This window comes from Myotis nattereri, assembly GCF_964212035.1.
Source record: "Myotis nattereri genome assembly, chromosome: 1".
NCBI classification, from domain to species: Eukaryota; Metazoa; Chordata; class Mammalia; order Chiroptera; family Vespertilionidae; genus Myotis; species Myotis nattereri.
In genome coordinates, this window is record NC_138075.1 from 66,616,420 (window position 1) to 66,628,431 (window position 12,012).

The 12,012-nt window shown below is 48.9% G+C and overlaps 1 protein-coding gene across 1 annotated transcript in view; it reads right to left on the reverse strand.

The window, feature by feature from the left end:
- Positions 1 to 12,012, reverse strand: part of LOC308520003 (mitogen-activated protein kinase-binding protein 1) — a gene marked incomplete at both ends in the record, with an annotated part of 51,129 nt that overhangs the window by 3,359 nt on the left and 35,758 nt on the right. The window contains 7 exons of the mRNA XM_081092424.1: positions 553 to 742; positions 1,503 to 1,663; positions 2,232 to 2,414; positions 2,646 to 2,783; positions 3,139 to 3,309; positions 4,048 to 4,105; positions 4,336 to 4,398. Of these exons, the coding sequence (XP_080948550.1) occupies positions 553 to 742; positions 1,503 to 1,663; positions 2,232 to 2,414; positions 2,646 to 2,783; positions 3,139 to 3,309; positions 4,048 to 4,105; positions 4,336 to 4,398 (964 nt within the window). The remainder of the gene's footprint in view (positions 1 to 552; positions 743 to 1,502; positions 1,664 to 2,231; positions 2,415 to 2,645; positions 2,784 to 3,138; positions 3,310 to 4,047; positions 4,106 to 4,335; positions 4,399 to 12,012) is intronic.

The window sequence follows — 12,012 nt, forward strand, 5'->3', positions numbered from 1 at the left end:
GGTAGGGAGCAGTCCTTTGCCCAGGGAAAAGGGAATGAGATTAAAGGAATAATCTCATTAAAGGGATAATCTCACTGGCCAAGACTTAGCCTAGTGCCTGTCACACAGTAAGCAAGCCATAATTATTAGATGTTCACTAAGGGAAAGCACATTAACCAAGCACCTACTATATGCCAGGGACTCTTCTATGTCTCCCACTTAACACTATTTCATTTACTTCTCAGAACAGTTAGGTGAATCAGGTACATCATTTTACAGTTGAGGAAACTGAAGTTCGGTCAAGTTCATTAACTTGTCCAAAATCACTGAGCCTTGAACAAGACAAAGCTAAGAATGGACAGGGCCACATTGGAAGAAGCCTAAGATACAGAAGCATAAAATGCAAGCTCAATCATCAGGACACATCTGAAGAAAGGTGGAGGTACAGGGATGCTGCTAGAGAAACAAGGAGGCAGTGGGAGCATAACGTTATACTTGGGGATCCCACTTTCCCGTCTTCACAATGGCATCCCAGCAAACCTGGCCTGTCTCAAGCCATCCCAGCCCACGTACCTCTACACTCCAGACGCAGGAGGAATGATACAGAGCCGAGTACACCTTGCCCACTTTCTTGGGGTCCCTTACATCCCAAACATAAATGCTGTGGTCGTTGTATACACAAGATAGCCACTGATTAGTGGGATCAAAGGTCAAGGCAATGGTGTCTGGATACCTGGCATTGGCCACTCCAGAGAAGAGGCGACTGTGGGAAGAGGATAAGCAAACTGGTGAGTGAGGAGCTGATAAAATGAAGGACTGAAAGGAATGAAAACAGAAGCTAACCCATGACGGAAGGAGCAGGGCATGGGAGCCCTCTCCAGACCCGCAGGTTTGAAAGCACCTGCCTAAGAAAGACAAAGTAGCCCCTGACAGCCGTCAGCTGGGAGCTGACCTGGCACTAGCTACGGGGCCGTGGTGTTCTCCTGATGAACACAAGGTCACAGAACACCAGCGTCAGACAGAGCCACTCTATGGCCGTGGCAGAGCAAAATAAAACAATATTACTGCCATTGTGTCTGACAGAGATAAAAACAAGATCACTGTGCAAACCACAAAATAACCAAACACCACCCTTTCCTGTCTATCAGGATTGACTGCTGCTGCTTTACCAATTACAGCTTTAGTCCCACTTCATAAGGTAAAAATTATTAGGATGCCTAATTGTAGAATTGCCCCCACTTCCTCACAGCATCCAACCAGAGCAAAATTTCAACCTCTGAACCTTTCTAAAATCACCTCACATATATCTCAAATCTTACAATACCCCTACACTTAAAACAGCCCCCACTTACTGAGATACTCCCCATTTCTCTTTGGTTGCAACAAGTATCAATAAACCCAAATTGGTTTGTCTACAGAGGTATTTCTGGTTATCCTAGGGGCATGGATACTCTTCACCTGTTCCCTAAAGGCTGCGCACAGCATGAGGCTGTGAATGGACGCAGGGGGCCCACAGAGCTCACCTGGCCTCAGTGACACTGGCAATGTCTGTCCCCAAGGCATGGGGCCGGGGCAGGGTGCTGAGAAAGTGCAGGTTAGAGGGGTTGAAGAGGCGCACGGTGCCATCAGCACAGCCACAAAAGATGTAGTCTTGGCTCACAGAGATGCAGTAGGCCACGGTGGTCTGCAGGCAGAAGGGCTCAGGTCAGGAGAGGCCACCTGCCAACCCCTCCTCAACAATCACCTGCCAAGAGGAGAGACTAACCAAGGCACCGGCAAAGGAAAAGCAGCCCAGCTGCTCTGGCCTGAGCCCATCAGCTGTTATCTAGAGATGCCCCTCCCTCCAGCAGCAGGTGGCCAGAGGGCCCATAGTCATGTGCCCTTTGGGGGATGGGAGTCAAGGGCCCTCCTAAGATACTGGACATTTTGGCAAAGAAAACAAAGTAGGAAAAGCCCAGCAAAGAAAAGGAAATAGCACGAGAAAGACAGGAGAGTCTAGGCACCACTTACTGTGAAGCTGTCTGTGTTCTGAGCAGAAGAGGAAAGCAGGGGAAAGACAGACAGAAAGAGAGCAGAGAGGAGGCAGTTATACAGATCTCCATAGGTTGAAACTGGGCGGAGCTTCTCTCTCCTGAGGTCCCCTCCTGCATGCACGAGGGCTCAGCCACTGGTATAAGCCTAAGCCACAGGTATCAATTCTCACCTGAGCCATTACATGCACAGCCCCAACCAACTGGGCCAGGGGTACTTACTCTCAGCTCCACCCACTTATCCAAAAGCCTCCGGTCACTGAACTCGCACAGTAGCCCTGAGGATGTGATGCAGAAGGTACTGTCTGCTTTCTTCCCTCGGCCACAGGCCACATCGGTGAACAGGTTGTTCCGTAGCTCCCCCAGCAGCCCTGAGCGGCCCAACAGGGGCACAGTGGCATTCACCTGTGGAGACATAACACTGTTGCCCACCCACCTACCCCCAGAGCCTGCCCCTAGAAACTAGGCCCCCTTGCTCTTTGAGACTAACCCCCGTGGTCCTGAGAGCATCTAGCTCATCCAGAGCTTCTGTACAGCTGCCGAGCGAACAGCGAAGGGCCCCAATGGAGCAGGGTCTCCTGGGGTGGGCTGAGCAGGCCCTGACCCTGCTGGCTACTTCCAGCCTCAGCATCTCACCTTTGAGGTCTTACTGTCATCAAGGTACCAGAATTTGATGTGTCGGTTCCCTGCAGTGACAAAGTAGCTGCAATCTTCAGAGAAGGACACTGCTGTCACCCGGCTGGACACCTTATTGGAGGCTACCACAATGTTTTTCTGGAGGGAAAGCCAAAGGGAGAATCAAGGTCCTGCCTCTTGGAGCTTTGGAAAAAAAAAAAGAATGATCTTTCTTTTCATGTTTATTGGTCTGAAAAAAAAGGGGAAGGAAGAATCCCTTTTCAGAGGAGTTGAAGAGATTCATTTCCTATGGAGGTCCTCAAAGGCATGAAGCTAGCCCCTTTCTACCAACACGCTTGGCTATAGTTGCTCTTTCCTGCTTCAGACCATTTTCTAGAATGAGACTGAGATTAGCAGAGTAGAATGAAGGGACTCTGGTCAGTATCTTCCTGGCTCTCCAACGGGCCCTGGAACCCTCATGAGGCTGCCAGCCCAGCCCACCCAGCCCACTCACCTTCCAGGCCCAGACGTTGACGATCATGTCATGTTGGTAGCCCACGGAGACAATGTACTTGGCGCTAGGGGAAAAGGCCACGCAAGCCACACCGTACTTATGCTCCTGCAGCTCTGCCACCTGGCTACGCTCAGCCACGTCCCAAACCCGCACCGCTGGCATGTGCCCACTCTGCAGGGAGGCGAGAACTGGAAGTGAGGGCCAGAAGCATACAGACCCCACTAGCATTTCAAAGTGGGGGCCCTCGCCTCCTCAGCTACTGGATACAATCTTCTCTAATGACCTCTGCCAAGAGTCAAGAGCAGAGTGCTGTACAGGGCAAAGGTAGAGAGGAAACAACAAATGTCTCGGGACAACAGTAAGTATCAGGGAGAAAATGGCCCCAGATTATGTTCAATATCTCCGGGTGAGGGTCTACAGCTCTGTATTTGTTTAAAGCTCCTTGAGTGATTCTATGGGTAGCCAGGGTTGAGAACTACTACTGTTCCGTTCATGCCTATTTCTGCCCCATTGTCTCCGTGGGAAGAGGTATTCCTCATGTGCCCAGCAGGGGGCCTCTGGGGACAAGGAATATTTGAAGGCAGTGGTTTTGAAAGTGCTTCCCAAACGAGCAGGATCAGCATGTGGGAACTTGTTAGAAATACAAATTTTGGAGCCCCATCCCAAACTTACAGAATCAAAAACTGGGGTTAGGCCGACCACTGTGCATTTTAACAAGCCCTCCAGGTGATTCTGATGCACACTGACGCTTAAGAACCACTGTTTTAAGGTGTAGCAAACACCAGGATTTGGCTTCTGTTTTGGAAGCCAAAGTGGCAGCAGCCCTAACTAGGCCTAGAATTGTAGCTCTCGGCTGAGGGCAGACCACCCACCCACTTCACAGAACTGTAGCCCCTTCTCCTCACTCACCTCTCCAGTGACCAAATACTTGCCATCAGGGGAGAAGGCAAGAGCAGTGATGGTTTTCCTGCAAGAGATGAGGCAGGCTCAGGGCCACTGGCAGCCTGGCCTAAGCCTTGCTCCCTCACAGTCCCTCAAAAGGCAAGACCGGCAGACATCAATGGCACATGTGGCATTCCCCTCTGTGGCCTCGGGGCCCAACCAGGTCCCAGTCCCAAGAGTCGCAGAGACCCCAGGCGGTGCCCTCGTCCCAGTCGGCAGGAAGAGGGGTGCTCTCTGAGGGCCCAGACCATTTACCTGGAACTGTTGAGGATGTGGTGCTGCTTGTGTTTCCGGGGGTTGAACAGCACGACCACACACCTGGGGAGATGAGTTAGACAACAGACTAAGCACCAAACCACAGCTCCCCAAGGAGCTCCCAGGCCACCTGGGAATTCGTCACCCAGCAGAGAGGCTCCGCTTGCCACAGAGGGCAAGTGACTGTTTTCTTCTGCGATCTGTTCTTCTTGCTTCCTTTCCTTGCCCACAAGGGCCTATCTCTGCAGCCCCATGAGGGTGAAAGGGGTCCCTAAACACCAGTACCGTCTCTGGCCATACTCAGAAAGGGCAGCTGGGACACAGACCTTCCCACAATCCTCACACATAGCCCAGGAAGGGGTACAGGAGGAAAGAGTACACGATTTGGGCCATACAAGTCATGGACGTATAGCTGGTTCACAGGCTCAGATATACACGTGTCAAGCATTGTGCTCCAAAGAGAGGTGAGGCCTCCCACATGTATACCTACATGTGTACTGTGCAGGAGCTGCACCGCCCCCCCCCCCCAGCCCCCTAGACCCACACACAACATATCAGATGAGGAAGGGAGGGGGAGGCCAAAATTGTAAACAGGAATAAAGAGGACAACCCATTATCACACCTGTGGGGACAACAATGCAGATGTTGAAGTGAGGGCAGAACGTGGAGAAGACATCCAAAGTTCCCCCTGTGCCCAGCTTGTTGAGGTCCTTAAAAGCACTGATGTGGGCCCTGGCCGGTGTGGCTTAGTGTTTAGTGTCAGCCCATGCACCAAAGGGTCTCGGTTTAATTCCCAGTCTAGGGCACATACCTGGGTTACAGGTTCCCAGCCCTGGTGTGTGTGTGTGTGTGAAAAAGGTGAAGGGATTAAGAAGTACAGATTAGTTTTTACAGAATAGTCATAGGGATGTAAAGTACAGCATAGGGAATATAGTAAATAATATTGTAATAACTATGTATAGTGTGAAATGGTATTAGATATGAGATGATCACTTAGTAAGTTATATAATGTTTAATTACTGGGATGTACACCTGAAACTAATATAACAAGGTCTGTCTACTATAATTGAAAAAAATAAAAAAAGGAAATGCTAAATGTTAGTTAAAAGTTAATGAAAATAAAGATGTGATTCTTCCCCGCCCCCCCCCCTGCCCCCACAAAAAGAAAAACACGAAAAATAGCCCTGGCTGGGTGGCTCAGTTGATTAGAGCATCATCCCATACACCAAAGGGTTGCAGGTTTGATTACAAGTCAGGGCACATCCCTAGGTTGTGGGTTTGATCCCCAGTTGAGGTGTGTACAGGAGCCAACCGATTGATGCTTCTCACAATGACGTTTCTCTCAAAAACAATTTTTTAAAAAGCCATATTCTCGGGTGAGGGGAAAAAAAATAAATAAATAAATAGAACTCCTCCTGACATGGCATTCTGAAAGGGAAGCAGGAGACTGCAAGTTGGCATAAAAAGAAAATGGAGAGCCCTAGCTGGTTTTGCTCAGTGGATAGAGCGTTGTCCTGCAGACTGAAAGGTCCCGGGTTCGATTCCAGTCAAGTGCTACAGGCTCAACCCCCAGTGCGGGGCATGTAAGAGACAGCCGATCAATGGTTCTCTCTCATCATTGATGTTTCTCTCTCTCCCTCTCCCTTCCTCTCTGAGTCAATAAAAATACATTTAAAAAGAAAAGGAAGAAAGGAGTGAGGAAAGGAGAACAGGAAAGGTTAGGAGATGGGGAGAGAAGGAGAAAGAAAACAGTGGGGAAGGATTTGAGGGGTGTGGTTATGGGAAACGGTGTTTCTCTCTCTCCTCTCCCTTCTCTCCTCTCCCTCTCTCTCCCCCTGCCACTCTCTCAACAAACAAACAAAAATAATCAATGGAAAAAATACCCTTGAGTGAGGATTAACAACAACAAAACACTGTGTGGGTGTCTTCTCAGTCTTCTCTAACCTTTGAGCAAGCTCCTCAGTCTGCTAGGGAGAGAGGGTGGGGCTCAGTTTGCATGATATTTGGCCCTTGGCCTCCTAGTCCTTTGACCCAGCCCAACAGAGCAGGCAGTCATCTCCACAGGCCCTGGCAGCAGTGCTGGCTGAAATCCTCAACATGACAAGGGCTGAGCTGGCCCAACCAGCTGAGTCCCGTAATTCAGAACCCCAGGGTGCAGGTGTGGGGAGACTGCTCACTCCCACAGAAAGACAGTAAGGCCTCAGTCCCTCGGGCCTCAGCCGGGGAGTCACATGGAGCACCAGTACCAGGTGCTGGGCTCTCTGCCCAGGAACTTCTCTGAATCAGAAAAAGCCAACCCTCAACAACCCCCTCCCCTGGACAGGTCCAGGCCTGCTGCCATCACAAAGAGCCCAGCATTCCCACATGATCTGCCTCCTACCACTCTCCATCCTCCAGAAGGCAGAAACAAACAAACCCTGGGGCGAGCAATGAATGCAGCAGCACCCACAGGGAGCAAGACATAGAAGGTTCGAGCAGAGACCCCGTGCTTTACAATTTCTTCTTTCAGACCAAGTACAATCAGGTGACTCTCACACACCAAAGGTCCCTCAAACCTTGCTCGAATGTCACTCTCTAGCCCTATTTAACATTACAGCTTCACAGCCCCGTATTCCCTATTCCTTTTCAATGCGCATTGCTTATACTTTTTCCATAACACACATCAATACTCTACATAGTCAACTTCATCAGTAGATTGCCAGCTCTGTGAAGGTGATTTTTATGTTTTATTTACTGTTACACCCACAGGGCCTAGAAGATAGGCACCCAATAAATATTTCTGAATGAGTGAATAAATATTTATGCTTCTAGCTATCAACTCTCAAAGCCCTGACTGACAAGGAACCTCTTAAGTAGCAGGCCTGTAAACTAGGGACCTAGGGCAGGTCCAGATTCTCCACATCTCAGGCTTTTAAGACACACTGATGTTTGAGGGCAACATAATGATGGAAACAAGAAAACTGTGGTCAGAAAGACCTGTCTGCTAGCATACTGTGTGATCTTGGGCATATTCCTTAACTTCTCTGAACCTCAATTTCCTCATCTGTAAACAGAAATAATATCCACCTGAAAGAATTGTTGTGAGACTGAAGAAGGTCACAAGGACAGGGCTATCAGGGAGTCAGCAGGCACCCTTAGAGCATCCCATATAGGACCTCCTGGATACCGGTGACTCATTAGGGTCCTCATCAAGGTGTGCAATTACGAACTGTCCCTCCAGATTCACCCCCAAAGGGGAAATCTTATAGCTTTAATTATTCTAATAGATAATGAGTCTAGGACAGGGGTGGGCAACCCCTGGCACGAGTGCCAAACATGGCACGCCAGTAACTTTTGCTGGCACGCGAAACCCTCTCTTATAATCTTCCATTTACAATTTTTTCCTTAATATCGACTTCTTTATTTTTCAGATAAATTCAGTGTAAGTGCATCTTAGATAAATAACTAATTATCTGAGGCAGGGGAATTGCCTCGAGGCCTCTGGGAGAAATTTCTGAGCTTGGTTTCTCTTCTTTGTGTGTGTGTGTGTGTGTGTGTGTGTGTGTGTGTATGCTTCTCTTCTTGTTTCTAGGATACCTGAGCTGTTCCTAGAACAAGCTCAGTCAGAAGAAGAGAGTGGGGATGGGGTGGGGTGTTAGGATCATCAGATAGGAAGAGAAGAGAGGAGGGAGGGAGGAAAAGGAGCTGCTTGGTGGCCCCCAGATGCTCTTTAAGTTATCTTAAAGACCATAGACATGGATTGACGAGTGAGGGGAAGAGCAATTTCAATGCCTCCGCCTTAACTCTCCCTGCCTTCCTAGATCCGACCACTGTTTTGGTTTCATCCATATATGCTTGTGAATCTTTGTTCTCAGTGATGAATTTTGTTAAGTCTCGTAATAGAAGTAGCCTGATGGATGAAAGTAGTAGCTTGTGCATATCAAAAAATTAGGGTTGGCACGCAGAAGAATTGTGAGTCAGAGATTTTGCTGGTTTTGGCACGTACTCACAAAAAGGTTGCCCACCCCTGGTCTAGGATGTTTCCTAGTGCATCCTTGGCTGTGGTCCTCCTTAGATACCTGGACTCCAAAGTTTTCCAAATAAGTAACCCTCTTAGGCCATGAGACCCAAGGCATCTGTTTCTGGGACACTTTATGAACCCCACCCCCACCCCACCGCCACCAAGGCATGAGAAAAGGCTTAGTAATTCTAACGTAAAAAACATTCAAGCCTGTAAAAAATTTTGGTGAGTTTATCTGAGTCAAACTGTCGACAATTGCCAGGAAGCAAAAATCTCAACGGATTGGGATAATGCTCCGGAGAAAGGTGGTTTTTCCCCTTGTTTTATACATTACATTCAAAGGAGGAGACGTAAATGGGTTGCATGAAATCCACTGGTGATAGATTAGGGAGGCAGGAGAAAGCAAAGCGTAGAGGAGGGGGAACCTCTGGGATTGGATAAAAAGTAAAATGATAGACACATACTTCTTTTACTTAGGTGGGTACAGGATAGTTAACAGTCAACAATTAACATGATAACAATAACAATGAAGGAATTTGTGTCTCCATCCTGGCACCCCGGGGTGTATTTGGTTGTGCCCAGAGGGGTCCAGGGTCTGGAAAAAGGGAAGTTACAAGTTACTCTGACATTTCACAGGTATGCTATCGTAGATGCAAAAAGACAATAGGCTCAGTTAAGGTAAGATTGACCTTGTCAGAGAAGATACCAGCCTAGGGCTAGGCCATGATTACCCATCATAACTTAGCACGTGGCCCCTTTCATCCACAGTAATAACCCAGTAAATAACATGGCCACCAGTACAGAGCTACCATTACGCTTCTTTCTGTGGACTCTAAACATATTTTCTTCCAGAACAAGAGGTGAATCTGTGAGTTGCAAGACTTACAAGCCAAGTCAAGTGGCAGTGTCTGAGCCTCCTCCTCTCAATCATTATGGTCTAGCCACCATGCTACTTAGCTCCTCAAACAAGTGAATGTATTCCTCCTTTCCTTGGGACTTTGCACTTGAGGTTTCCTCCACTGGGAACACTTTGGTGTCAATCTTCACATGTTGATTCTTCCATCACCCAGTTTTATTTTCTTGGAACACTCATCACTCTCTGATATTATCTTGCTCATTTATTTGTCTACTAGAGGCCAGGTGCACAAATTTGTGCACGGGTGGGGTCCCTTGGTCTGGCCGGCAATCAGTCTGATGGGAGCTGTCTCGCCTAGTCCCAATCAGGGCTGATTGGGGCCAGCTGGCCAGGGGGAGGGACAGCGGGAGGTTGGCCGGCTGCAAGAGGTTGGCTGTGGGAGCGCACTGATCACCAGGGTATAGCTCCTGCGTTGAGCGTCTGCCCCCTTGTGGTCAGTGCACGTCATAGTGACTGGTTGTTTGGTCATAATGGTCACTTAGGTTTTTATATATATAGATATGCTTATTGTTTGCTTGCCCTTCTTGAACCTAAACCCCACAAAGACCCTATATACCTTATTCACATGATTCCCATCCCTCAAGGCACCAAGTCAGGCATCCTTTCCTCTCAGGTTTACCCAGTCTCTCCGTGGCCCCTACACAGGGCTTGCCACAGAGAATAAGAAGGTAGTTCTATGCTCCTTCAGTTCAGATGTCACTAGAACACAGTTCAGAAGCAAATTCTGTGGCTTCACACCTAGTCCAGTGCTTTGAAGCTGGGGATCTCAGCATAAATTCCAACACGGACTAAGTAACTGAAGGGCCTCTCAGGAGAGCTGAGTTTCCTCTCCTCCTAGCTAGGATAGGGCCAGTCACCTTTCCAGGACACTTCACACTCCAGTAGCTCCTTGGCTCATAGCATTCACCCAGGCCAGGCCCTGGCACTGGGGGACAAGAAAAACCCTTTCTCAGAACTTGATAGGGGGAAGGGCACTCCACAAGCATAGGACCACAGTTGTTAAATGATTATTTACAAACTTACAAACTATAGGGTTTTCTTACAGACCCTGGGAAACTGAAGGATGTATTGCAAGGGGAAAAACAGGGCTGTGAAAAAATAAGAGATGCCTCGAAGCCCGGACAGATCTATTACTCAAAAAAGAAAATATATTTTGAGAACAAACCAAGGATGAGATAATTTTTGATTTGGCTGCTGTGCCTGGATGCTGACCCCCTCAAGGTGTTTGCCCCAGGAATGCTGACCATTCTCCAGTTCCAGGAAGGGGAGGAGCTGTTTTTTAGAGAATTAAGAGAATTAACTACCCTGTTATCTGACTTCAAAATCCTGGAAGGAGACACAGGGACCACAGATCTTGCAGCCCTTATCCTGCCTCCCTTGCATGTAGCCTTTCTTCCTTATCCATATCTAATCAGTCGGCTAGTAGGGGAGGTTACAGCAGAATTTACAGGATGGCCTGCTGCTCTCTCCATACTGCCGGCATTATTGGAATAAAGGCTCATATATGGTTCAACCTTGTCTTAGTTTAATTTGGCTCAAGTAGTGACAGGCGGCCTGGACCCGTTTGTGTCCGGTTTCAAACTGCCTGGCTTCACAGTAGCAATAGGGGCTATAGTAGGCTCTAAAGCCCCTGAACCTTCTACCGAGCCACCTAAGGAGGGGGCCCAAGTCAATTATGGGTGTTCAACTAAACTAGTATTCAAAGGGGCTATCTGGGGACCAGCCTGGTTTCCTAGGGCAGGGGGCGTAAAGTCTTCCTGTGGGGAAGACAACAGGAAAAGGAGAACTCTGGAGAAGCGATGCTGGAGCCGCTAAAACTGACGGCTCTGCTTAGAGACTTCAGCCCACCTCTGCCTGACACACATCCTCCTCTACTCCACCCTCCCTGAGCTGTTTCATTTCCTTCCAGAAAACTTTGTTTTGGTTTGATAATTGCCTCTAGGCCTCTGGGAGAAATTTCTGAGCTTGGTTTCTCTTCTTTTTGTGTGTGCGATCTGAGTGTGTGTGTGTGTGTGTGTGTGTGTGTGTATGTTTCTCTTCTTGTTTCTAGGATACCTGAGCTGTTCCTAGAACAAGCTCAGTCAGAAGAAGAGAGTGGGGGTGGGGTGGGGTGTTAGGATCACCAGATAGGAAGAGAAGAGAGGAGGGAGGGAGGAAAAGGAGCTGCTTGGTGGCCCCCAGATGCTCCACAGGCACATCAGGGAGCTCCAGCGTAGAGCAAAACTAAACAACCAGAAAGGGGCCACTTGCAAAGAGAGTAAAGTTCTAGGAAATCAAAAAGTCAGGGAGTAGATTGGGGCACTGCTCAAGGCTGGCCCAAGACAAGCACACTGAGGAAATCTACCAGGGTCACAGCAGGGATCTTCCATGCAGGGCCTGGAAGGATAATGACCGGCAGGCACATGAGCCAGGCCGGGGCCTGCCCTTAAACAGAAGCACACACCCTTAAAGGCACCAGGCCTGGGGTGTATGGGGATGAGAGGGGGAGCAGGGCTCCACAATTCCAAGGGCAGAGCACAGGGCTCAGCATGCACTGAGCAGAAGCCCAGGCCTTTCCTAGCCAGCCCGCCCCACCTCCAACAAGAAGGAACCTAGCTTTCCCAGGCAGAGGCAGGCACAAGCGGAATTCCCCTGAGGCAGGCTGCACAGGGTATCCAGCAACAGAAGTCATTTATCAACTTGCTTCTAGAGGGCGAGAAGGAAGCCAGTTCAGCCTCTGCAGGGTATAAAGCCAGCGTAGCTCCCACAGCATCCCCACCAG